At 35.7% G+C, this 25,355-nt stretch overlaps 1 protein-coding gene across 16 annotated transcripts in view; it reads right to left on the minus strand.

The window, feature by feature from the left end:
• Window positions 1-25,355, minus strand: part of EIF4G3 (eukaryotic translation initiation factor 4 gamma 3) — a 308,928-nt gene that overhangs the window by 136,416 nt on the left and 147,157 nt on the right. For 5 of the 16 annotated variants that reach the window (XM_054571675.1, XM_054571667.1, XM_054571672.1 and 2 more), the window contains 6 exons: window positions 21,625-21,720; window positions 20,120-20,233; window positions 16,550-16,582; window positions 6,436-6,456; window positions 5,314-5,493; window positions 4,640-4,754 (listed from right to left, as the gene is read on the minus strand). In XM_054571675.1, coding sequence (XP_054427650.1) covers window positions 4,640-4,754; window positions 5,314-5,493; window positions 6,436-6,456; window positions 16,550-16,582; window positions 20,120-20,233; window positions 21,625-21,720 — 559 coding nt within the window. Of the gene's footprint in view, window positions 1-4,639; window positions 4,755-5,313; window positions 5,494-6,435; window positions 6,457-16,549; window positions 16,583-20,119; window positions 20,234-20,381; window positions 20,460-20,580; window positions 20,623-21,624; window positions 21,721-25,355 lie in introns of those variants that run through there. The other 11 variants (XM_054571680.1, XM_054571669.1, XM_054571668.1 and 8 more) reach the window with 8 other exon arrangements.

The raw sequence follows: 25,355 nt of genomic DNA on the forward strand, positions 1-25,355 counted from the left end.
TGAATTTTCCATAGAAACAAAGAAAAACATAGTGTTAAATATGAAGGTCACCACATAAAAATCAGTTCTCTATAGAATACCCAGAACAATAATAATGTTGGAATACAACCACATTGCCAAATTCAGTATTACTGCTCCACGAAAACACAATCAAGTTCAACGTGGGATGCCAAAAAGTTTCCCATTTCAACACATCATGGGGAACAATGACTTCCTCAGCTCTTACAGGCTGAATGAGGTGTCCAAGCCCCACACAAAGAGGCAGGAAAGGAGCGGGAAGATGATGGGAAGGAAAAATGATATGGTAGTGAGACAAAAGGAGCCTATCCTGGTATGAAACAAGGGAAGATGACACCTTCTACCACTAAATTCTCAATTTTTTTTTTTCTTTCTCAACATAACTGCCACCACTAACCATCCATATACCCTTTTACTTCCAAACCTAAATTTTTCATCTTGGGCCATCACACCCTTAAATTGGCTGGAAATGATTTCAATCGCCATGAGGTTATTTTTCTGATATAACAAGCCATCAAAATATTTAAGAAACACTAGAGAAATATTGAAAAGTAACACTGTAGAAACGAATTATATTTTCTAAACAGAATTCTATGACCTAGGTTACTGAACTTCAGTGTATGTTGGGAAATGCCTGGGCTGGTTTCAGAGGCTGTAACCCTGCCAGCAGGCTGGAGGGGACCAAGGCTGGAAATAATCAGGAGGCCTTGGGAAAGCAGGCTCCTGAGGAGACTTGGCCTGTCCCCCACTGGCAGGGGCATAGCCCCTGCCTCTCTGCTTTTGCCATTGAGGGCCAATGGCCAATGACAGGTAAGTTACCTCGCGCTGAGATAAACAACCTAAGACAGGTATTGGCCAGCACTGGCAGTAGACAAGAAATGGGGGGACACGGAGAAGGGGCAAAAGGGCCAGAGTCCTCACTGCAGCTGAGAAGCAGTCTCCTTATCTCTTGGTGGTTCCCTCCACCCCCCACCCCCACCCCGGCTCAGGCTTGAAACAGTGCAGGAAAAACAGCCCTAAATCAGATATGGCGGGTCCCGGGGTAATCAGGCCTAAAAGTAAATTCTTTAAGTGTGCTCGGTTCCTCCCTCAGATCCCTGGCCAGCTCTTGCTGCGAAGAACCTTCACGTTATTTATACCCTTTACCCTTTATCAGTAAGGCGCTTGCCCTTATCTTCATTCTCTTTTGTTTATACTGGTTTATACTGGACCCATGTAAATCAGTGAATTCCTGTCACTTGTTTTCTTAAAAGTATCTATTCTCTGTGAAACTTAACATGCTAATATAACGAGTGTAGTTATGCATTCCTGTTGCCTATAAGGTTTTCAATAAAAGCCTTGGAAAAAAGGACGATGGGGACCTTCCCCACTAGAGGGATGTGCCACGGCCTTCTCCAGTAAGGGGGAAGTGCCCCCGTCTGCTCACCCGGCAAACAGAGAAGTGTTTGAGACATTTTGTGTTTATTCCCCCTCATCCGTGACAACTCCGGGACTGGCTCTGCAGGTTTCAGAGTCCTACTCCCACCTCAGCTGGCCCTGGCCAGTTTCCCTCAGGTTCAGGGAGCACTGCACAGTGCTCCTATAGCCACTGCGCAGTGCGACAAGCGTGTGACATATCACTTTGAAAATCACTGTTCAAGATTTAAATCAAATAGGGGGGTAAAATGTTAGCATGCTGAGTAAACTGTAAGGCTAGGGATGAAGAAGTTAAGAAATCTGAGGAAAACAACATCCAACTCATAGACCCCAGCAGTAAGACAAGAAGAAACAAGTCTAGGATCTGTCCCTGGTCAGTTCAGCCAGAAGAAGGTCACTCTGCCCTAGAAGAGATGCCTCCATTTGTAGAACAAAGACCTAGGATCTCACCCCCAAGCCCACTTTTTACCCCAACCCAAGATTAGGACAGAAGTGGTGGAAGAAAGGTGAAGCATCAAGATCAGAAGCACTGGAACTGGAAAGATAAGAGTAGGAAAGAGTCCAAGAAGAAATAGGAAGGGGAACACTTTTGGCTTCTAGACTGTAAGACCAGGACAGCTAGCCCAAGGCAGTATCGCTGAAGAACCTGTAATTGATGGGAACTATTGGAAAAGTTTTAATTTGGATAAAAGTATACAAACTAGTGGCAAACTGTGAAATTAAAGTATCTGCCCAAATAATGAAAATAATCTAACCTTCTATCAGTAGAGGACTAGGTTAATAAATTATGTTTCATTTCTAAAATGAAGTCTACATATCTTGAAATTCTATGGGTAATGAAATGGAAAGATGTCCATGAACACAGTGAGATTAAAAAAACAAGTAAGTTTTAGAACATTATTAAAAATGTGTGTATCTGCATTAAAATTGTTTAACTATAAATGGAAAAATATGTATCAATCTGTTAAGTATTATTTCTTTAGGGAGTGAGGAGGGAGAATATTTCAACTTTACGTGTTCTGTATTATTTGTATTTTTCATCATTAACTTGATTACTTTCATAATGAAAAATTTTAAAGTCTTTTTCTAATCTTAATGAAGCTAGGGAAACAGTGTTTTAAATTAGGTGATAAAATGCTTACAAGTTGGCTATTGGATCTGCATAAGAATTTCCTCACAGATAAGAATATCTATCAAAGGAAACAGACATCAACTATATATGAGGTACACTGTACCTCAATATACTGCTTTTTTATAAAAATGAGCAAATGCAGTCTGTATGTAATACAAATAAAGCCAATATATGTTACAATATTGTATTTGAATCAGCAAGTTACTTCCCTACTAGTAAACTCATCTATATTGTTTCTATATATACTGCAATAGTACTATTAAGAGAAAGAAAGAGGGCTAGTACAGGCATTATTTTAATGAAGACATTTTCTGAGTCAAAAAAAGCCATTTACATACATAACCTATAAATACACAATAGACTAGAATTCAATGAGACATCTTTCAAAATTAGTTGGTAAATTAGAAGATACAATTGCATTCCCTTTGCAACATGGGATTGAAAGAAAATTTTATTAATTTTAGCATGTTTATTGGGATAAATAATCTCATCCTACTGTTTTTTCCAACATATGCTAATAATTTCTAATGAACACCAACAGCCAATTTTACACTTAAAGTAAGTTTAACTGGATTTAAGTTTCCAGAATAAGTACCATTACAAAGGCTCTAGAATTGGGTGAAAACTGAAACTGAAAGCTGAGCTCAAAGGGTCTATAAGGAACACTTCAACGGTCCTAGCAACTGTCTAAGCTGGGTAATGCACATATATTATTTTACTTTAACACTTACATATATGTAACATGTACTGTTCTAAAAAATTCAATAATTTAGTGAAAATACAATATTATGAAGTCATTTTAAATAAACATATATCCAAGACATTTAATGATCTACCAAAGTATATCATTTTAAAAGGGCCATTTCACAAGCTGTGCTGACCGAGGTCATGGAAAGACTGTCTGTTTTATAAAAAGAAGTAACATTTGTATGATTTGCCTGTTTCACCTCAAAACCTAAAGGAAACTTTCTTGGGCTATTCTAATATTAATCAATTCTGTTGCAAAGGTTCTTAATTGAGCCATTAAATCCCAATGTTTAGAAATTGGTTAATAGGAACATGCTTATTTATAATAGATTACCATCTTAAAAGAACAAGTTAAAATTTTAATATGTCCTTTAGTTAAAAAGATCAATATTTAGTGAATCTTAAAGCTTAATTTTGTTTAGTATTTGATGATTTTATCCCTTATAATTCACTTTCTATGGAATAAAAAAGTATAGTATATGACAGAAATTTATTGAATAAAATTGGTTATTTTCATTACTCCTCAGTATTGGTTCACACAAAGCATACTCATGGCACTTATTTCTATACATAAAAAATATTTGTAATTTTCCAAGGCATTTTCACTTAACTAATCCTCAAAACCTCCCCATAGCAAGATCTTATTAACAATTTTGCAGAAAAGGAATCACAGGTATACTGAGTTATATTCACTCATCCTATTCCCTACCTTTGTGGTTATTACATTCCTTTTCTTTTTTTTTTTTTTTTTAAGATTTTATTTATTTTTAGAGAGAGAAGAAGAGAGGGAAAAAGAGAGGAAGAGAAACATCAATGCATGGTTACCTCTCGTATGCCCCCAACTGGGGACCTGGTCCACAACCCAGGCATGTGCCCTGACTAGAAATCAAACCAGCAACCCTTTGGTTCACAGGCTGGCGCTCAATCCACTAAACCACACCAGCCAGAGTGGATATTACATTCTAAGTGGGAAAACATTAATAAATGTTTTCGTAAATGGCAGGAAAAGCTTACAGAAGAAAGGTAAGGTACATTTGTGCCATCAGCAAAAACCCAGTAAAAGATGAGTTGGTAGCAGATATCAGAACCTAGATATGTGGGCTCTCAGCAACTCCTTCAGAAGGTGTCTTTAACTAAACACATTTCTGTAATACTCTTTCCTTGTAAGCCACTCTGGAAGAAGTAGCTTTCAGTAAGAATATTTTTAACACTTTATCTACAAATAACTTCATACCACTAAATCTCATTGCCTAAACTGACCTCTCGAACAACAAAATTGATTAAACACAACAAACTAGCAGAAATTACTCAATTTTTCACACTTACCATAGGCATTGGGGAAGTCCCCAGGTCCTGGTCCAGGATAAAAAGGACCTGGCCCTGGTGGCTGAACTGGATACTGTTGTGGGGGCCCAACATAAGGAGGGCCACTATGACGGTACTAGAAGGAAGAAATCATAGACATTTATAAATAATATGGAGGTAGCTTACTATGAAAAATAAAGTATGGCCTGTGCATAAGAAAATCCTTTAAATGAGGTGAAGCCACTTGGTTAAAAACGCTCACTTGCAATGAGAATGAAGGGAAAAGTGTGCCTTGCCTTAAAACCATACAGCAAAAATCAGTGCACAGGCAGATATTAGCTTACTGTAAAATTATTCCAGGTTGGTAGCTTTCACTGACATGGAATGATACTACAGGAATAGCTTAATTACTGAGACTATTTTAAAGCAGGTGGTTGTGGGGAAAGGATGGGAGGAGAGCTAGGAGACAAAAACAATTTCTGTATCATGTCAGAAAGTTGTAAGTAGAGAGATGTAGAAATATCTTTTTATACTATTACGGAAAATTACAAAATGGGTAGACTTCCAACCAACAGAAAAGTCCACACATAACTAAACACTAATGCCAATCATCCACCCTCCCTGCTCCCGCCAATGACAACTTGAGTTAATTCCGACTCTACTGTTGGACCACATGGACCTGAGAGATACTTTACCTGTGGTATACAGTACTGAGGACCCTGGGGCACTGGGTACGGCATGGGCAGATGGTTAACCATCATGATGTGCTGATTGGCCTGATACACTGCAGTGGGTGTCTGTGCACCAGGGCGAATAGAAGGACTGCTGTTCGGGATGGTAGCTCTAGGAGGCTGTATTTGAGGCCTCTGAAAAAACTGAGGAAGGGAGAAAAAAAAATATATTTATTATTATTTTTTTTTAACAAAGGGGGATAAGTAAATTTTACTATCCTGAACTTTCTCCTTTTTTCCACTAATAAAAATCTTACCAATTTGAATGAGAAATAAAATATACATGACAAGAGACAAGACTGCCTGTAGCTGGGTTCACAAAAAAATATTTCATTCCACTAGGTTAAGTTTTAATCATGGTGTCACACATTTGAAAACAGGAGAGCAGTGTCATTTTTAAAATGAAGTCTCAGCTAATTTAAACTAAAAATTCCACACCATAATTAATAATTTTAAAATGTGTGATAAAACATAATAAAAGGGGTAGTTGGTGTCTCTCCAAAAGTTGTTCTGTTGTACAAAAGCATTAATTCTTTCATAAAGAGTAGGTGGACTATTAGCAACTTATTAAAAATTAAAAGCAATTTCAAAAAACTACAATTTAAGTCATTTACAAAAATATTTAGAAGAACAAGAATCTCTCTGGACATAAAAATTTTCGTCTCAGTCTATCAGGGTTAAGTTAAATTAAAACTATCTGTAGGTTGTCGCCTGCTGATTGCCCTGTGATGGTAAAAGTCTTCCTTTCAAAAAGTGGCAACCCCATACTAAAATGAACCCAATTTTGCTTTCTCAAATAGTCTGCAATAAAAATGGAGGGTCTAGACAGACTTAAGAATAGGCTGGAAGGAGCAGAGCTCAAATCTCTTAAATGGCAACCAGTACTCGCGGTTATTTACAGTTCTCACTTAAAACTTAAAAGACTTGAAACAATATACCAATATTAAATTCCCACTTTGATTTCAGCAGCAAACAATCCTTCTCATTGTTATAGTAGTAACAATAATAATAATAATTAACAATAATAATAATAATAATAATGGGATAGAGTAATAAAGAGGCCATGCAGAACCAGTAGTTTGTTACCTGGATAGGTCTGAATCCTCCCTTCAATTATGAAGCAAGAAAGCGGCAGGAAACAGAAAGAAAGCCAATGGAAAAGCTTATAGATCAGTAGAAAGGGGTAGGGCATAGCATGCAACTCAACAAAAATATCGATTTAGTAATAATAGGAAAAGGAAGATTAGAAAATCCGAATGACAGTTCTCCCTTGAAAATTCAAGACCAGCAAAACTGAAGAATCAAATCACATTTAATTAAAAATAAATAAATCCAGTGGCAAAAAAATATTCTAGTAAGTAGCCACAGTTATAACAGCTTGAAAGGAAATGTCTGCTTAATGGCACAAGTACAGATGGGACTGCTGATTCCTACTCTTGGCTCTCATGGATGGCCATTACGTGGTTAGTTATTTAGCGTCCCTAGGATGCCCTCTACAGCTTCAATGGAGATAAGAGCTAATAATAACAGTGTCACTTATCATTTTAAAGCTTGCAACATATATCAGACTCTTCATGACAGAAACCTGCTCTTTTCAACTAACCAGGCATTCTAAAGGCCACTTACAGCTTTAAAATAGGGAAATTTAATGCCAGTCAAATATGTGCTCTAGCTCCAAAATCTGAGTTGCCTCTCAATTCCAGGCATGTTGCTATTGGTCCAAATACAAGCAAAGCTGACTTTTGACCTTTGGGCCCACTCAGGTCTTATCGAGTCCTATTCTTAATCATTATACTACCCACAGGTGGTAGAAGACATAACTTCACATCTTCTGCTGAACTGGAAGAACAGGGTTCCAGTGCCCAAGGCTCATTCCCATTCAGCCTTCATAGCCCACAGCAAAAAATAAAAATAAACAAAAAAAACTAAAGAGGTTAAGTCACTTAAAAGCAATAGACAGTAAGGTATAGCCCAAGAATGATGTAAATAAGGAAATCAGATGGGGAAGGCCACAGAGAGTAGTTGATGCAGATGAAAAGAAAGTACGAGAGGCAAAGCTGGTAACAGAGAAGCTTGGTCTGAGCCACACAAGAGCAACGATCTTCTCTACTAGTCGCCACTGACACAGCTTTCGTGACAGACTTAACAATTTCAGTTGGCAGCAACCAGGGACACTGAACTAGTAAACTTTTCACACTAAACTTCACTTCTCTTAGTTATGTAGCAGATAAAATCTATAATTCATCAATGTATGTGAGTTGCAAGAACATCTGAGGAATAAACAACCATTTTTGTAACTTAATTTATCAGGAGCCACAAAACTGTTATGGACCTCAAGGAGAGAGGAGTTATTCATGTGCTCAACTTATCGAGCATTACAGATGTTAGACACACTAGATAAAAATATTAATTCTAGATAACCCTTTTGAAACAACTCTTAGAGGGCAGCCAAGACGAGGAGGGTATCAAACAGGTACAGGTGATGATCCACTGTGGCTATATTATCATAAAATTTTTCAAAGTACTTATTGCCTGAAAAAAAGAGGGTTATGGTGGGAGAGAGAGAGGAAACTAATCCATTTACTCATGCAGAGCAAGGAACATAGATATGGGCAAAGTTTTCCCATAATTTCAATAGTTTACTATATGTGAGTACTTTCCTTACCATTGCTTTCCAATGCTCTGCTAGGATTTTTAACTAGCCTGTCTAGGAAAACTAAGGTTACATCTTATTTAAGGGGATTTCTGAATAGTATATGGTTTTTCTTCAGCAGCTTTTAAAGAGAGTCAAGTGTTTCAATGATACTCCTAATACGAACATATAGCTGAGCCACTAAAACACAAAATTTGATGTTATGTGGACCTATAAAATTTTTAATAAACTAAGATTTCAACTTTGAAGCTAAATGGAAAAATGTATTCATAGAAGCACATTAAATAACAATGGTTAAGATTTATATAGCACTTACTAGCTATCAGGTACCACTGAACCTTTTACATATACTGTATATTAACTTAGCTTCACAACGAATCTCTAAAGCAGGTACCATTATTAACATCCCCATTAGACAGATGAGGAAATAAAGAGAAAGGAAGATTAAGTAACTTGCTAAGGTCTCTCATCAGTAATTTAAATACAGTCAGGTTCTTGGTCTGTACTTTTAACTGTTATATACTCCACCTCTCATGAAATGGAACATCCCTTGTATTTTCAAACGAGTGTGCTCAGTAAGAAGAAATCTTTTTTTAAAGGCTTAAGTGATGTGGCAAATTCCTTATCTAACTACATTAATGAGTAGAATATCCCTCAACCATAATTGATTCCTGGTAAGAAAAATGCTACACCAGTTACTTCACAAAATATGTTTATCATTCAGGAAAACAATTTTTTTTCTACCTATGGGGCTCCAATGCTCTCTCCACTTTAAAGCAACAGAAATCTGTTCATATGTTTTTATATCTTGATGCAACAAAGATTTTTACAAGGACAGACTATCTGAATCTTGTCCCCCACCTGCTTTTAAAAAGCTCCCCCACCCCGTACACGTGCGCGCACGCACGTGCACAGACACACACAGTCTAGTATCTACAGGACTAGAAAAGATGTGATAGCTCAAAATGCAAAAAATAAAAAGAGATGGGTCCTCATTATTTTTTGTTTGTTTGTTTTTTAGAGAGGGGGAGGGAGAAAGAGAAAGAGAAAGAGAAAGAGAAAGAGAGAGGGGGGAGAGAGAGAGAGAGAGAGAGAGAAGCATCTATCGGTTGCCTTTCCCACGCCCCCTACAACCCAGGCATGTGCCCTGACCACAAACCAGGAACCTCTGGTTTCTGGTCTGGTGCTCAATCCACTGAGCCACACCAACCAACCAGGGCTGAGTCTTCTTTTTTGAATTCCTTCTAACCTAACCATTCAACTGTAAATAAAGAATTAGATTTAATAATAGTATAGGAAATTAGGATTACGCGGGTGGGCACAGCAGCAAACTATAGGAATATACCTGACTTTCATTAAATAAGTATCTGTTGCTGAATGAAAGAGCAATATATCTTTCTAATTTTGGTCAACTATGTTTTCATTAATAAAACTAAGAAACACAGGAGCTCCTTTGTCAACCACATTTTACTACTCATTGGTACTGACTCATATAGTTGTATTTTGAAGCTCATATTAGGAATCTTGTAAAAACATATCTGTTTAGATGTGTATTGTGAGGCTAATATATATATATATACACACACATATATAGTGTTTAGAGTGGTACATGACAGCTAGCAAGTGGTATAAAATTTAGAATTTCAACCCATGACTTCAGATTGTACAGATTTTTTTGAATTAAGAATACAGCACAGAATGTCAAAATTTCATGACCATCAGCAAACGTGACAGGCATGTTATTAACCCAAACACTGGTAAAAAGTGTTGAACAGGGCTACACAGAGAAGAATCATGTACAACACAACTATCATCTCCAAATTTGATTTTAATTAGTTTTAAGTATTTTATCTTTCAATGGTCTACTAGTATGCCAAGAGAATGCAAAGGAAGGCGACAGGCCTCATTTGAAGTGGTACTTTGGGCAAATCCAAATCACGAGACCTTAGGGTACTCGTGATTGCCAATTTCACAGAAACACCCTAGAAGCCAGAAGAAAAGCATTCCTTTTGGAAAATTGTTCTAATGATGTAGGAATTATACCATTACCCAAAGTTTCCTGGCCAATAACATTGGTAATAAACGCTTTTTGAATATGCTGGTAATTACAACATATTTCTCATGACCTTGGCTCTCTAAAATTATCGAAAGACAAAGATATCTCTAAAAAACTGCATAATAATCATAAATCTGAAAACCACCTATTCATTTTCAGCAACTAGAAAAATACTATTCAATCACATTGGTTCTTCCCATGCGGGAAAAAACTGAGTGTATAAAACTGAATGTATATATTAATTTGCAAACCAATAGAAAACACGTCAAAAATATGCTTCTGAAATTCCTAGATTTTTGGACATATAGTTCAGCCTACTAGAGGGATAAATAATAGATCTGCAATTAAGAATATTTTAGGTTAATATTGTTAAAAATTCTAAAGTACTCTTGAAAAAAATAATAGTGCTATGATTTTCTGACACATAGTAAAGCATCTGCACAATGGAATGTCACTCAAGTGTCACCCACACTTTCCGCTAATTTACAACTCACAATGAAGATTATTATTTTAAAATTTTTCCATATTTTCCTGCATGTGGTCAGTATCACATAATTTAGGTTTCACTGAGAATTAGAAGATATAAGTCCTAAAAAGCTAAGCTGTCCAAATCAGTAACCACTAGCCATGTTTGGTTACTTAAAATTAATATTTACTTAAAAAATCAGTTCTTCAGTTGCATAGTACAACTCAAGTGCTCAACAGCCAAATGTGGCTAGCAGATACCATAGTGAACAGTGCAAATACAGAACATTTTTATCATCACAGAAAGTTCTATTAGACAGAACTGCCCTAGAGGATCATGTTAAATGGAGGAGAGAAAGCCCTAAGGATTTTGTCAGGAACAAGAAGGTGTTCTGTCAGATCATAATGTAGAGCCTGGGAAATAAGCATCCTTGTAGAACACTTCATTTTGTAGGTAAAAATAGCCTGGGAAAGGGGGAAAAGTCAGGCTGTCTCACTGCTCAAAGAAAATTGACGCTTACCAATGACTTATGAGCCAGGCACCGTGACAGCCAGGTACTTTAACACTTACAACACCCCTAGGAGACAGGCGTTGTTATTACAACACCTCAATATTCTATCATGTATGAGACTATTTTATCAATTTCACAGATAAATAAACTGAGGCCCAAGATTAGTTTGTAGTAAAGCTAAGACTGAATCTCAGTTTTATCTAGTCTTAACCTGTATTTTCTTCACTGTCTCTGCTGTGAGCCCCACAACTCCTTGTAACTAAGACACCAGATGAAACTGCCCATCCTTGACTTCTTTCGAGCTCTGAAAAAGATTTTAAGAGTTCTGGTCATAAAACTACACAGATGCTTAATCTGATTTCCTAGTAAGATCCATTAAACTCTGATGTACCAGGTCTGGCCCCAGAGGCAAGCCTTAGTCTTCATTTATTTTTACTTTCCAAATGAAAGAAACTGCGTACAGTAACAGAAATATTTCTCTACCAGGAACTAAGACTTCAAATGTAACAGCACAACTTTGAATACAGAAACCTTTAGGGACCATAATTAAAAAAAAAAAAAAAGGAAAAAAAGAACATAAGCCAGCTGTTTTTCTTTCTAAAATCTTTTTGCAAAAATAACCAAACTACACATGCATAGCTTCAATGCCTGACACCAGGTAACATTCCTTGAGGCCATACTGTTAAGTTTTATGAAGCTTATTATTTGTTTACACTAAATCCAGCTCCTTTGAATATGGCATATTATTTGGCATTTGTAAACACCTTAGAAACTAAAATCATATATTAACACACTGCAAAATATTTCTGTTCTATGAACTTTTCAAAATACCAATCCCTGGTCTTTCTCACAGGGCAAAGACTAGCCGTCACAGTATAGAACCAACACGTGATCTCTCTTGTAAAGCCCATTAAGTCAAATAAAGAAACATAAGTAACTTTAAACCACAACTAAACAAATTTCAATGACCAAAGACATGAAATTAATAACACAAGCCAGATTCTACATTATACCAAGTGACTTGTTTTTATTCTGAGTGTACATTCTGTTCAGTTTCTAGTTACCTTAGGATTTTCAAACAGCAGAGTAAAAATAGTTGACATAGTTCTAAAGCCAAGGGTGTTTTGCATATAAAATTACTTAAGATTTCTTTTACTTTTGAAGAAAACTGTTATTCTCTTCAAGTTATAAAATACAATAATCAACATCATCATCTAAAGAATCCCCCCTGTGAAAGCCAAAAACTAATAGAACTAAGAAGATGTGGCTGAAATAACCCCAACTGGAGCAAAGCATTCCTGACTTGAGGGACTCAGAAAGAGCCCAAGTTGCCTACACATAAAAATCTTTTAAATAAAAGTATAAGAAACACATCCTACAATCACTTCTTGGTTCTACTAGGTTGGCCAAAAAGTTTTTTTGGTTTTTTTTTTTTTTTTTCATAAGATGGCTCTAGTAGCACTTAGTTGTCTTTAGCTTCATTTGAAACAATTCTGTTAGATTATATTGTGATAGCTGTCATACAGGCCTGCATTTTTTTAAAAAGCTTATTAAAATTGGTAAAATTTTGTGTAGCCAATTTAATATTGAAGATGGAAGAAAATACACAGTATTTCCAGCATAGTATGCTTTATTATTTCAAGATAGGTAAAAACATGCCCTAGCTGGTGTGGCTCAGTAGACTGAGTACCAGCCTGCAAACCAAAGGGTCACCCATTCTATTCCCAGTGTAGGGCACACGCCTGGGTTGCAGGCCAGGTCCCCAGCAGGGGGTGCGCAAGATGCAACCACACATTGATGTTTCTCCCTTCTGTTCTCTAAAAATAAATAAATAATTAAAAAAAATAAAGGTAAAAATGCAACCAAAATGCAAAGAAAAGATTTGTGCAGTGTATGGAGAAGGTGCTATGACTGATCAAATGTGCCAAAAGTGGTTTGCACAGTTTTGTGCTAGAGATTTCTTGTTGGACGTTGGTCCACAGTCGGATAGACCAGTTGAAGTTGACAGTGATCAAAATGACACATTAATTAAGAATGATCAGAGTTTTTACCACACAGGAGATAGCCAACATACTCAAAATATCCAAATTAATCGCTCAAGACAAAAATGAAAAATATGCTTTTATGGAAAAAACTAAACAGACTTTTTGGCCAACCCAATATTAAACTAAAAAATGTTTACTGTCCAAAATCTTATTTGTTATATTTCAATTCAGATAATTTCATTATACAAGAAGAAAAAATATATAGGTTTTAGATTACTAAACTGGATGATGGCAATTATCTCCAAATACCTTACCCAAACAACAGTTAATATTTTTTTCTTTGAAATGTTGATAGACTCAATTGTTATTAAGCATCCACAAAAAGTTACGTATTTACTACTGGGCTTTAGAAACAGCAATCATAGGAAATATTACCCAGCATCAATTATTTTGTTAAAAAAAAAAAAAAAGATCAAAGCGTAAAAGGATATGCAATCAGAAAGGTAGCCACTGATGAAAAATGTAACAAAGGAGAAAGGAGGAATCTATTCTTTAATTCTAACTATTCAAGGCTAATTCTAATTCTAATTCTAATTCGATTTAATTCTTTCCGGCCAAAAGCAAACAACTGTATATGAAAAAAGCATTTGTGCCTTTAATTTACCTTTAAATCTTAAGCATAATAAATAGAAAATATACCAGGACATGTTTTCTCTTTAAAAATGTATTCTCTGTATATCACTCAATGTTTGTTTTTCACTGTATTGCTTTCATTAAGTAACTCTCTGCATCCTATCTTATATTGAGCATTTTCTCCATCAATCTCTCAGGGTTTAGATCTCTACCTCACTTTTGATCTGACAAGACTCTCTTAAACACAGATTTCTGCCAGTATTCTCAAATGGTAACCAGTATCACACCTCCATAGAGGATATTTAGAAACGTATGAAAGTGTGTTTTGTTTTGTTTTAATTGTCCCTCGGGGAATTCTACTGACATTTAGAGCCCAGGGGTTGCTAAATAAACTGCAATTACAGAGCAGTTTTTCGTAAGTGGTTATTCCCACTAAAAACTCATCTATTTCATAGTGAAACAAACCAAACCGGCCCCTACACTTACGGATACAGAATAGCAAGCTTTTCCTACCAGCTTACTCACTGCCACACCAGAACACTGGGTCAGCTACCTCTGCTCAGCATGGGCACTTCAAGTCCTCCTTCTGTTTCTCTAAAGTATCTACTATTGCTGCCTGAACCAAGGTTACATATTTCCTTTTCACTTAATTCTCTATGGTATACTGAAAAAAAATTTTGGTTATTAAGTATGCCACAGTAAAAAGCAGCCAACTACCTGAAGTTTTAGTATCCAAAAACAATGCTCCGAATTCTTCCTCCATCTCAAGAACCATCTTCAAAAACTAGTGTTGGAAAGTAATTATTTTTCTTGCTACAAATATGTATTCACACATGTATAGTTCTATTTTTTTATTAGTTGAAATAAGCCATAATTTCACAAGCATCATCCTACAGCAAAATGAAGGACCAATCTTGCAATACTTTTTTGAGTTATATTACCTGTGAAAAAATTTTTCAGAACTGAAATCATCCTTTTCTCACAGAAACTCCTTAAAATTTTATTTGATTGTTGGAAATAAGGAAAGATAAAATTTATTACAAGCCTTTAGGCATAGAAGAAAGTTAAAAAAACGGATTTTCCCAAATCTGACTATAAAGGCTGAGACACAATACCTGTATTTGAGGACCACTGCTATAGAACAGAATTATACAAGCACCTAAACTTGTATCAAGGATCTCAAAAATCAGTTTTATGAATCAATAGTCTCTTTTTACTCTGCTTCTTGAGCAGAGATCTCCCAGGTTTCTTTGTCAGGAATATCTGGTTGACCCCTGACTAAAATTTAAGCCTTGACTCTACAACACTTGATTAATTTTTTAAAAATTATAACCAATCTTTTCACCTAAGCGGTTATCCTTTTTTATTAATTATTAGTCATTTTACCCCCTAGATTCTTGGTGCATCTCAAACATACTGCTAATTATTTTATTTGCATTATCTCATTTACTTTTCATATCAGTCCTGAGATGGTATTAATACTAACCCTATTTTATAGACGAGAAAACCGAGGCTGGGAATGGTGAATAACTTACCCAAGAATACACACTTAATAAAGAAGAGTCAAACTGAGGCCTGCTAATGCCAAAGTCTAACCTCTCAAAGGACTGTATCTCTTAATACCAGAATATACCCCCAAGTTTTATATCAAATCCAAAGAATTGCCTTCCACTTCACACAACCATCTGAAGTCTCCTGCAAAATGTCTTTAACACATGAGAATTTGCTTGGTTTTACATCCTCTAAATTGCATAGACTACATTTTGAGAAATAGAGCCTTATATTAAGATACAATATAGAAAATGAAAGCCTTCAATTAACAATACCCATTTACTCAGTAAAATAAATTCTAAGTATGATACCACAGCTAAATAAACACTGGTAAACTGCTTTCCTTTTATCAAACTGTATTATGTTGCATAACTACATTAAAAATAGCTACCAGCTATTGACTGCTTAATTCGTATCAGATGACTTAAGTATATTATCTCTCATGTAGAAGGTATCTATCCCCATTTTACACATGAGGAAACTAAGGCTCAGAAAAAGATCTGCTTAACTCAGCTAATTACACAGCAAAGTTGGTAATATGAACCCAGATCTATCAGGTTCTAGAGCCTGATAGGCTCTTCCTACAATAGCAGAAGAAAATGTTTCAGAACACTGCATAAAAAGCTATTTCTCAGGGGGAAAAAACGCCCTGCAAGTCTTTTCTTTCTCTCAAACCACATCCTGTAATGTTATTTCTGCTAAAAAAATTAGTGTCAGCATATACTTTTTCGAAATTTTAATTTATACAATTACTTCATTTAAAAGAACCAACAGGCTTAAAATATTAAAATTAATTGAAGACATCTATTTTCAACATATCCTAAGAATAAAGATAATTCTATGTAGCAAATGAATGTATATTATTGTTAATTTATTAGGCCTAGATTAGTAACTGAGATTAAGTGATTTTAGAAATACTAATATTTAGAAAATAAGTGGTTATTTTATACACATCAATACAAGTTACATCAGAATGTTAATAGAAAAACCCTTAGAATGGTGCCTGTTCCATTCAGTACAAGTTATACTTAATCCACGAAATCAATAAGTGTTTAGTATCTCAAAAATTTAGTATCTTCAAGGTTCTCTAAATTCAGAACAATAATTTTTTGGGAAGAAAAAATAAACTAATTTCTCAATTGTGCCATAAACAAAAGCAAATGGGTTTGTTAATAACAAAATGCTATGAGGTAAGGACAAAAAGAAGTGAATCACACAGACTGAAGCTACTCTTGAGGACGGCAGTGTGACTGGGTCCATGGAATGGCAGCATTCTGAGAGTCAGCAGCTACTAAAGCCCCACCTACTAGTTCAAGATGATAGTGAAGGGGCAAGGGTACAGTACCTGATGATGGGCAGGTCGAGGCCCCGCTGCAAACTGAGAAAAGGAGGGAAAACAAACACAAAAGGAAAGGCACAAAGAGTCAGAAACACCACAACAAAAACCAAAATGTCACACAATATGCCAAAAGAAAAAAAACCCACAAGAAAAAAAAGAACACAAACAATCAAGCTTTGCTGCAGGACAGTGACAGACAGGTACTAAGATTCAACAGGTTAACACCACTACCGGAAATAGTTTGCCATTTATAAGCTGGGAGAGAAACAGCTAAGCTGTTAGGCATGAGTAAGGGTGATTCTCTGATAGAAAAATTTAAAAAACCAAAAACCTCTAAAATGAAAAAAATATATATTTTTTTGAAATACTGAGTGGTTATATTAAAACAAATGTATGAAAAGTCAAGTGTACTTATACAACTGATAGAGCTGGAGGGAGTAAGAAATGCTTTTACATTTTAAGAAATACCAGGAGGTAATAATACTGTCCAATAGGAAATAAAGAATGTTAACAGGACTGATTTCAAATTTACTTAAGTTAAATGGGGTATCTCACACATGAAATGGAAGTTTTAGCATCTTCTTTTATTTCTAAGAGTTAAAGAATAAAATTTTATTTATATATTATATTTATGTATAATAATGTTTATAATCTATGTATTTTTATATATGATCTATAGATATTATCTATGAATATATAATTACATGTTTAAATTCAATTAACTAATAAAATTTAATACCAGGCATATCAAAGTAAACAGCTAATAAAGAACATCACACCCTCTAACATGACTAATCAAAGTTGTACTACGTAAGCTCAAGAAGAAAAAGAAGTAAAAGAAGTCAACTCTCTCACTATTTATACACAACAGCACAATACTGTACATATGTACCTACTACTATCTGATACTGAAAACAAACACAAAAGAAAATGTAACTTCTCAGCTAACTCATAGAATACTGGAAAGCAGATAATACATGGTTCCACTCTTAATTTCCCTAGCTTAGAATGGAAGAAAATTTTTATTCGCCCATAAAATTTTAAATAGTAAACCTCTCTGATCAAATAATTCTTCATCAGAGCAAAACTGGGCTTCTAATGTGGTTTTTACTAAAAAGGACAGAAAAATATTAGAGCACATACTGTCATGTATTGACTACTAATACACTAACTATTATGTTAACCACCCTAGTGAAAAGAAAATACTTAGAAAGCAGTTCTGAATGCAAACCATACAGGATTTTAATATATTTAAGGAGCTAAAATATATTTCTTCAGTTCTTTTATGTCCTATGGAGCCTTCCTTCTGTCATTTCATCACTACAGGTGAACTGAACTGAAGATTAAGAAAGAAACGATCCTTTATACCCAGAATTTAGTTATCTGCAATTGTATGTGCAAGAGGTTTGTAATTATTTCCTCAGTTGTCATTATTTCATATAAAAATATTCAAAAAATTACAGTGAAGCACACGCCACAATATAGGAAACACCCAAAGAGAGCTCCATCAAGAATTCACCTTAGAAACTAAAATGTCACCTATTGTTCAGATAATAAAAAGTACCTTAACACATTTTTAAGTTATTCAGCATAACTTAATGAGTTCTCCATGACCTGTATGATTAGCATGTGTTAAGTCACCCATTGTTTGCTAAACATTGTAAAATAGTTTTTTCAGAATGATGATACTGGCCACTATAGTATTCCTTGCAGAACATTCTCTCTTCAAAGAAACTGATGTCTATATATCAGTTTTCTAATTATGAAAACAGAGCATACCTCTACTATGAACATAAAGTTTCAAGAATAGGCAACACCACCCATGTGTGTGAAAGGAGGGGGTGGAAGTGAGATGCTTCTTCATGACACTTTTGAAGAAAAAAAGAGAATGGCCATGTTAGAAAATTAACCTGAGTACAGCAGTACCTGTCTTATCACTGTTCCACAGAAAAGTCCCATTTCTAAGGCTCTAAAATAAAAGTTAAAATTTTATATATTTCGAATGTTCCAGTCGAAAGAACTTTCTATGAGCAAAAGGAGTACCTTATAAAATTATACAGATTTTTTTTAAAAAACCACAACTTAAGTTAGTGGGAAAGTACCCTAGTCTATTTTGCACTAGTCACCATTGGCTATTGAGTTTTTCACTTGAAATGACAACAGTCTTAATCCTATGGATAACTGTAAGCAACAGAACAAACTGTAGTCGCTGCTGGCTCATATTAAAAATAGAAACTTTCTTTTTTTCTTTTCTTTTTCTTTTTTCTTTTTTTTGAAGAGGGGTCTTTAAGATGGTGAGGACTATAGATATTAAGAAAAGCAGCCTTCTGTGAACTTGGATCCAATGTTAATGTGATCCACCCACCCACTCACTCTTCTGTGCCTAATTGGTAACTGGGCATGGCCAACATAACACTGATGTAACTCTGGCACTGAGCACCACAAAATGTCAAAATAACTAAAGCAACAGGTTACTGCAAAAGCCAAACTGTCCACCTCTCCCAATTAAGCATTCAATTGCTTCACTATTTTGGAGGCTATTTAAAAATAAACTACTGTTTAAAGAATTCCAGTACAACCAGAGAGAAGAACAGGTAAATAACTTATCAGTATTTTATACTTTTAAACAAGATTTTAAAAAATATAAATTTAACTAAGATATTAAGAAGTACCAAATATAAATATAGGCACAAGGCTAACCTGAAGGAGGGAAGGGGGAGGGGGGACCCTTGAAGCCAGTTGGATTGCAAAGGCAGCTGTCCAGGGAAGAACAGAAAAGCCTAAACTGTGCAATTGCCAATGGCCCATTAATGCAGAAATAGAATGGAGTAAGCTTTAGCTGCTCTACAAAGCCATGGGAAGGGTCCCTTCCTTAGTGCAGCAGCTTACCTCTCCTCACCAGCTGGGACAGCTATGGGATGGATGAGACTAGACTATGGCAACTTGGAATGTAAAAAGAAAGTGCAATCTGCCAAATTTCGTATCCCAAACTTAACCCTCCCAGCACCAACACAAATGAAATAAAGGAAACTGGACCCAAAACAACCAGCAAGAGTAGTCTGGGGTCTGCTAGTCTTGCACTTGTTTTGGGGTACGTAATGGGATGTTATGGGTGTGATTTTTAGTAATGGGGGTGGGTAATGGTCACTAGCAGAGCGGATGGCAAAAATTGCAGAGGATAGTATCTGAAGAGTTTATGACCACAGAAAAATGGCTGACAACTACAGACAATTTCGCCCTTGATATTTGATTATAAAATGGAAAGAGGGAAAAAGAAGCCTTTAAATTTGTCTTTTAAAATCAAATTTATCTGAAAGGATATCCCTCTTCAAGTTTAACATAAAGAAAATTCTAACCCCCAAATCACTCCTACCTAATTCCCAATAGAGAAGACCCACCCAATTTGTTATTCTTTTCCCCACTAGGCCTGGCAGAAACTGCCATGCTAGGTTAGACTTTCAGAGAGGAAGTAATCAATGCATTTCTGTTCATCAGCCAATAAACAGATGTGGTCAAAAATAATGAGTGCCAGAGGCACCACTGCCTGCAAGAAGTACAGTTTGTTATATTGCTTACAATGCAGTATTTTATCCAGCCTCTTCCAGCCAAGGACCTGTAAACGGGAGTCTGTTCCAAAACCTTCCTCCTCTTCCAGTTGTCTGTGCAATGTATTGGCACTGTTCTGCTGGGCTGTCAAAAAAACTGGTTTAGAGATGCAGCTCTTCAGTCAGGTTTTGCGCCAGTTCTAACCATGTAAATTTAAATCTCTTTTCCCCAATATTATAAAAGGGAGGTTAGGGGTAAAAAGGGCCACAGAATTCTTTGCAAAACAGCTTACCATAATGTTCCATGTTTAATGATTAGAACCCGGGCCTATCTAAATTAAACTGGTGAGATCTCAGGCCCACTCCAAGTAGTCAAGTGTCCACATCCCCAAAGCACTCTCAGAACAAAGCTTGCATCAGACATCTTGGTGACCATTTCAGCAAAAAAATAAAAAGAGACAAGCAAACAAGCAACTAGGACCAAAGTCCCACCTCTTTAGAATGGTTCCTCCACCCCCTGGGGAGAACCAGGATCTAAGAACAGGTATTGGAGAAGAGGGCAATACAGAAAAGGAAGACAGAAAGAGGGTAAGAAAGAGAATACATTTTGGTGCAGTCTATTGCTCTCTCCGTTCTTTGAGCAATTCTTTCATACATTTCCACATTCCTAAATTCATGCATAAAACTAAATGAATAGAAGCTAAATGCAATGAAATACTCCTGTACAGGCAAAAAAAGCAAGGGTGGGGAATCAAAAGAAGATCCTTTTATTCTGAGGAAAACAGAGCTGGGGCACAAGTAGGGATGAGAGATACAATGCAAGATGTTACAGAAGCACCTAGCAAAAACTAATCATGCAAGGCAGGAAATAACATTCTAAAGAATGGACAGCTGAAGCCACTATATTCTTTTGTGAAACAAAAGGATGAACCCTGAGTAAATCCACAGTCTTTGAAATTCTTACTGCAATCCATGTAAAGGATGAGCAAGGAGGATGATAGCATTTACATTTGTACAATATATTTACCATTTAAAAGAAATGAATATTCATCATTGGTGTATATCATGCATACGTCCACACTATCAAATGGTTTGAACTGTTCTAGTGACACCAATTCAGAAGTCCTTCACAAACCAATGGAATTTGAGACTCTAATTAATGAAATTTATTTTAATTTTAAAATCATTGTGCTTTAATCTTCTCCTGAATTTTGAACAGTACAACTAACAAATGAAGAACTAAAATAAACTTGAATGCAACTGAAATTTTTTTTAAATCATGCCACTGAAAAGTAAAAGATAAAAGGTTTCATTCCTTCTTTTTCTTAATATATTTAAATTATTCACATAGCAAAGAGTCTGAAAAATGCAATGCTAACCAATATAATAATAGTAGTAATAACAACAACAATAACAAATTGTCTTTGGGACAAGTTTCCAAAATCAAGTAAAAGTCTTAGCCAAAGAAAACGCAAGCTACTACAAACACAAGCTTAGTTGGAGAATGTTATCTAGAACAAGCTTCTGTTTACTTACCGGAGAACGGGTTTGAGGTTGCGAATTCATTGTCTGAGGGGCTTGAGGGTACACCAACGTGGTTGGACCTGCATTCTGTCCAGAGGGATAAGGGGTCTGTCAAAGAATGGCAAAAACAGTTATCATATTGGGAACAAATATGGCATGGTAACTCAAGTTCAAAGTATTTTTAAAAGTTTATACTAGTATTTACTAATGTGGTTTACAGATCTACTTTTTAAACTCATCTTTATCACAATATCCAGTGATCCAGAACCAAATGCAACACTTTTTAGGGGTTACCTTAAACCTCCTGATCCATCTAGGTGCAATTATTTGATACCATAAGTATCACTCACTGTCAATTATTTCTTTCTGAAATGGACAGCCCACCCATAAACAAAATCAAACATGGCTGAGAGAACTTGTTACTTTTGTGGTGAACTTTCCAAAGTACCTATAAGCAAAAGTAGCCATTGAGGAAGACATCCCAGAGCCAAATTAGTAGTTTGCTCAGTTAACCTCTGTTGTATTGCTATTCTCTTCCACTGCTTACACCTAAATCTTTCTACATAGCTCCATACAAATCCATAATCAATAAGAACTTTAGACAAAAGCCTGGAATAGTGGTAATGTAATACGTACTAACAAGTGTGATGGAAATAACATAAATTTTTCATTATGAATCCATGTTAAATGCTATGATTTCAGAAAAAAAATACTTATGCTCAAAATGAAATACTAACAAGATCAATGGACAGTGAATCACAAGAATTGGGATTTAAATCCTAAAAACTGCCATTTACTACTGATGTAAGGTTAGGCAAGTAATTTGTCTTTCCCATAAATATAAAAAGGAATAACATACCTACCTCACAAGGTATAGCTAAGATTAAATGAGGTAAAGTTAAATATTGTACAAACACCTTTAGCTACAACAGTTCCAATTTTACAAATAAGGAAATCAAGGGTCACAAAGTTTAAGTGTGTTCCCCAAAGTAACTAAATCAGTGGTATGTCTAGAAAGCATTCTAACTTTGCTCTAAAAACAAACACACAAACAAACAAACAAATATAATTTTTGGTTTTCCTTGACCATTTAATAAGAGTTCATCTGCAATTAACAAAGCAAATGTTTAAAAAGATTTATTATACTTCCAAATAATGGAAACAAAAAGATTAATTAAAAAAATTAACAGTTTCCTATTAGACACAAAGGATGTTTTGCAAACTTTCAACACAGTAACTGTATAGCCATTTCTGTAACTGACATTTAAATTTCCACCTTAGGTTGACTTCTTTTTTTATTCTAGTTCTATTAGAGCTTGCCACAAATTGAAAAACATGAGTACTTCCAGCCAAGATGGCAGCATAGGAAGACATAGCTTGCTTCTTCAAACCACCAAAAAATTACAACTAAAATATAGAAAACCATCACTCAGAACCATCAGAAACTGAGTTGAATATAAGTCTGACAACTACAGAATTAAATAAACCACATCCATCCAGACTGATAGGAGGCGTGCATGCATGGAAAAGGCAGTCCAACACCCAAATGTGGTGGATAAAAATTTGGGAGGGGTATCTTGGGAGCTAGGATATGCAGCCCCACACCACAGCCCCCAGCCCAGGGTTCTAGCGCCCCTGCACAACTGATCCTGCATGGACAGCAGGGGTTGGTGATAAGGGGTCATAGTCAATCCTTGCAGCGGACTGGCCTGGCTACGTAACTCCCACTGATCTGTGAACAGCAATCAAAGCTCAACTACAAGAGGGTGTACTCAGCCCACAAAAAAAAGGGCAATCCTCGAGTACCCAGCTTGGGTGATAGGGGAGGCTGTGTCACTGGACTCTACAGGACACCTACTACATTTGGTCGCACTATCAAGACACAGAGTCAAAGCAGCTTTACTTAATACATAGAGATAAACACAGGGAAGCCACCAAAATGAGCAAAGAAACATGGCCCAAATGCAAAAACAGGTCAAAACTCCAGAAAAACAACTTAAACAAAATGGACATAAGCAATCGATCAGGAAGTCAAGTTCAAAATACTAGTTATAAGGATGCTCAAGGATCTTAGTGAGGACATTAGCAGCTTAAGAAAGATCCAGTCAGAAATGAAGGATACACTAATTGAAATAAGAATAATTTACAGGGATATAACAGTAGAGTGTATGAAGCCAAGAATCAAATCAATAATTTGGAATATAAGGAAGCAGAAAACAACCACTCAGGGCAAGAAGAAGTAAAAAGAATCCAAAAAAGAAGAGGACAGTAAAAGCAGCTTCCAGGAAAACTTCAAGAGGTTCAACATTTGTATCATATGGGTGCCAGAAGGAGAAGAGAAAGAGTAAAAAATTGGAAACCTATTTGAAGAAAATAGTTCAAGAAAACTTCCCTAATTTGGTGAAGGAAATAGATATGCAAGTCCAGAAGCACAGAGAATCCCAAACAAGATGGATGCAAAGAGACGTACTCCAAGACACATCATAATCAAAATGCCAAAGATTAAACATAAAGAGAGAAACTTGAAAGCGGCAAGAAAAAAGAAGCTAGTTACCTACAGGGGAGTTCCCATAAGACTGTCAGATGATTTCTCAAAAGAAACTTTGCAGGCTAGAAAGGATTGGCAAGAATACTCAAAGTAGGGACCTACAAACCAAGACTGCCCTAACCAGCAAAAATATCATTTAGAATCAAAGGGCAGATAAAGAGCTTCCCAGACAAGAAAAAACTAAGGGAGTTCATCATCACCAAATAATTATTATATGAAATGTTAAAGGGACTTATTTAAGAAAAAGATCAAAACTATGAATAATAGAATGGTAACAAACACATATCTAATCAGCAACTGAATCTAAAAAAACAAACTAAGCAAACAAGAATGGAGACAGAATCAAGGATACAGAGAACATTCTGATGGTTGCCAGAGGGAGGTGGGGGGGAATGGGTGAAGATGTGAGGGGATTAAGAAGTACAAACAGGTAGTTGCAGAATAGCCATGGCGATGTAAAGTACAGTATAGGAAACTGAGTAGCTAAAGAACTTATACACATGACCCATGGACATGAACAAAGGTGGAGGAACTGCCTGAGGGAGGGAGGTTGGTGCGGGGGGCAGAGGAGGAAACCTTATCAACTCTGAATGCATTCAAATTTGAGAAGTATTTCATGAAACTTTATTCTTAAAAATTTGGATACAGTTGTAAAATACAGCATTAATTTCATTTTTTATCATATTAAAAAAAATCCATAACTGTTTAAAAAGTCATATTCTAAGTGGTGAGGCTCTTTGGTCTTAGGAAATCCTGATACTTTACTTTCAACATTTAGTTGGTGGTACACTGAAGCATAAGCTTCTGCCTGTTTATATACTAAACACAACAATGAGATGCAATACTTAAAAAGAACATAGAAAAATGTCATCTCTTCATGTAGTTCAAAACATGTACTTTTTCTCTAATAAAAGATGCGGAAACATTCATGTAGCCATATATGACCTTATTAAAAATGGTTCACTAATATTTTTCAACACTGGAGTCATAAGGCAACACCCTTACAACTAAATGAAAAAACAGTATGTGAATTAGCATTCAGGCATAAGGTTTTTCAGTTAGTAATAACACCATTCGAGCCACACATATAGCTGGTACTCTGGAAATATTGAGACTACATTACTGCTCTCAAAATGATTATTAAAAAAAAAAAAACTTATTTTCCATTAGCATGGAATTACTATTTTTTACAAAA

Source organism: Pteronotus mesoamericanus, unplaced genomic scaffold (assembly GCF_021234165.1).
Source record: "Pteronotus mesoamericanus isolate MK-2021 breed Mesoamerican mustached bat unplaced genomic scaffold, CSHL_Meso_final contig_221, whole genome shotgun sequence".
In the NCBI taxonomy this organism is placed as follows: domain Eukaryota; kingdom Metazoa; phylum Chordata; class Mammalia; order Chiroptera; family Mormoopidae; genus Pteronotus; species Pteronotus mesoamericanus.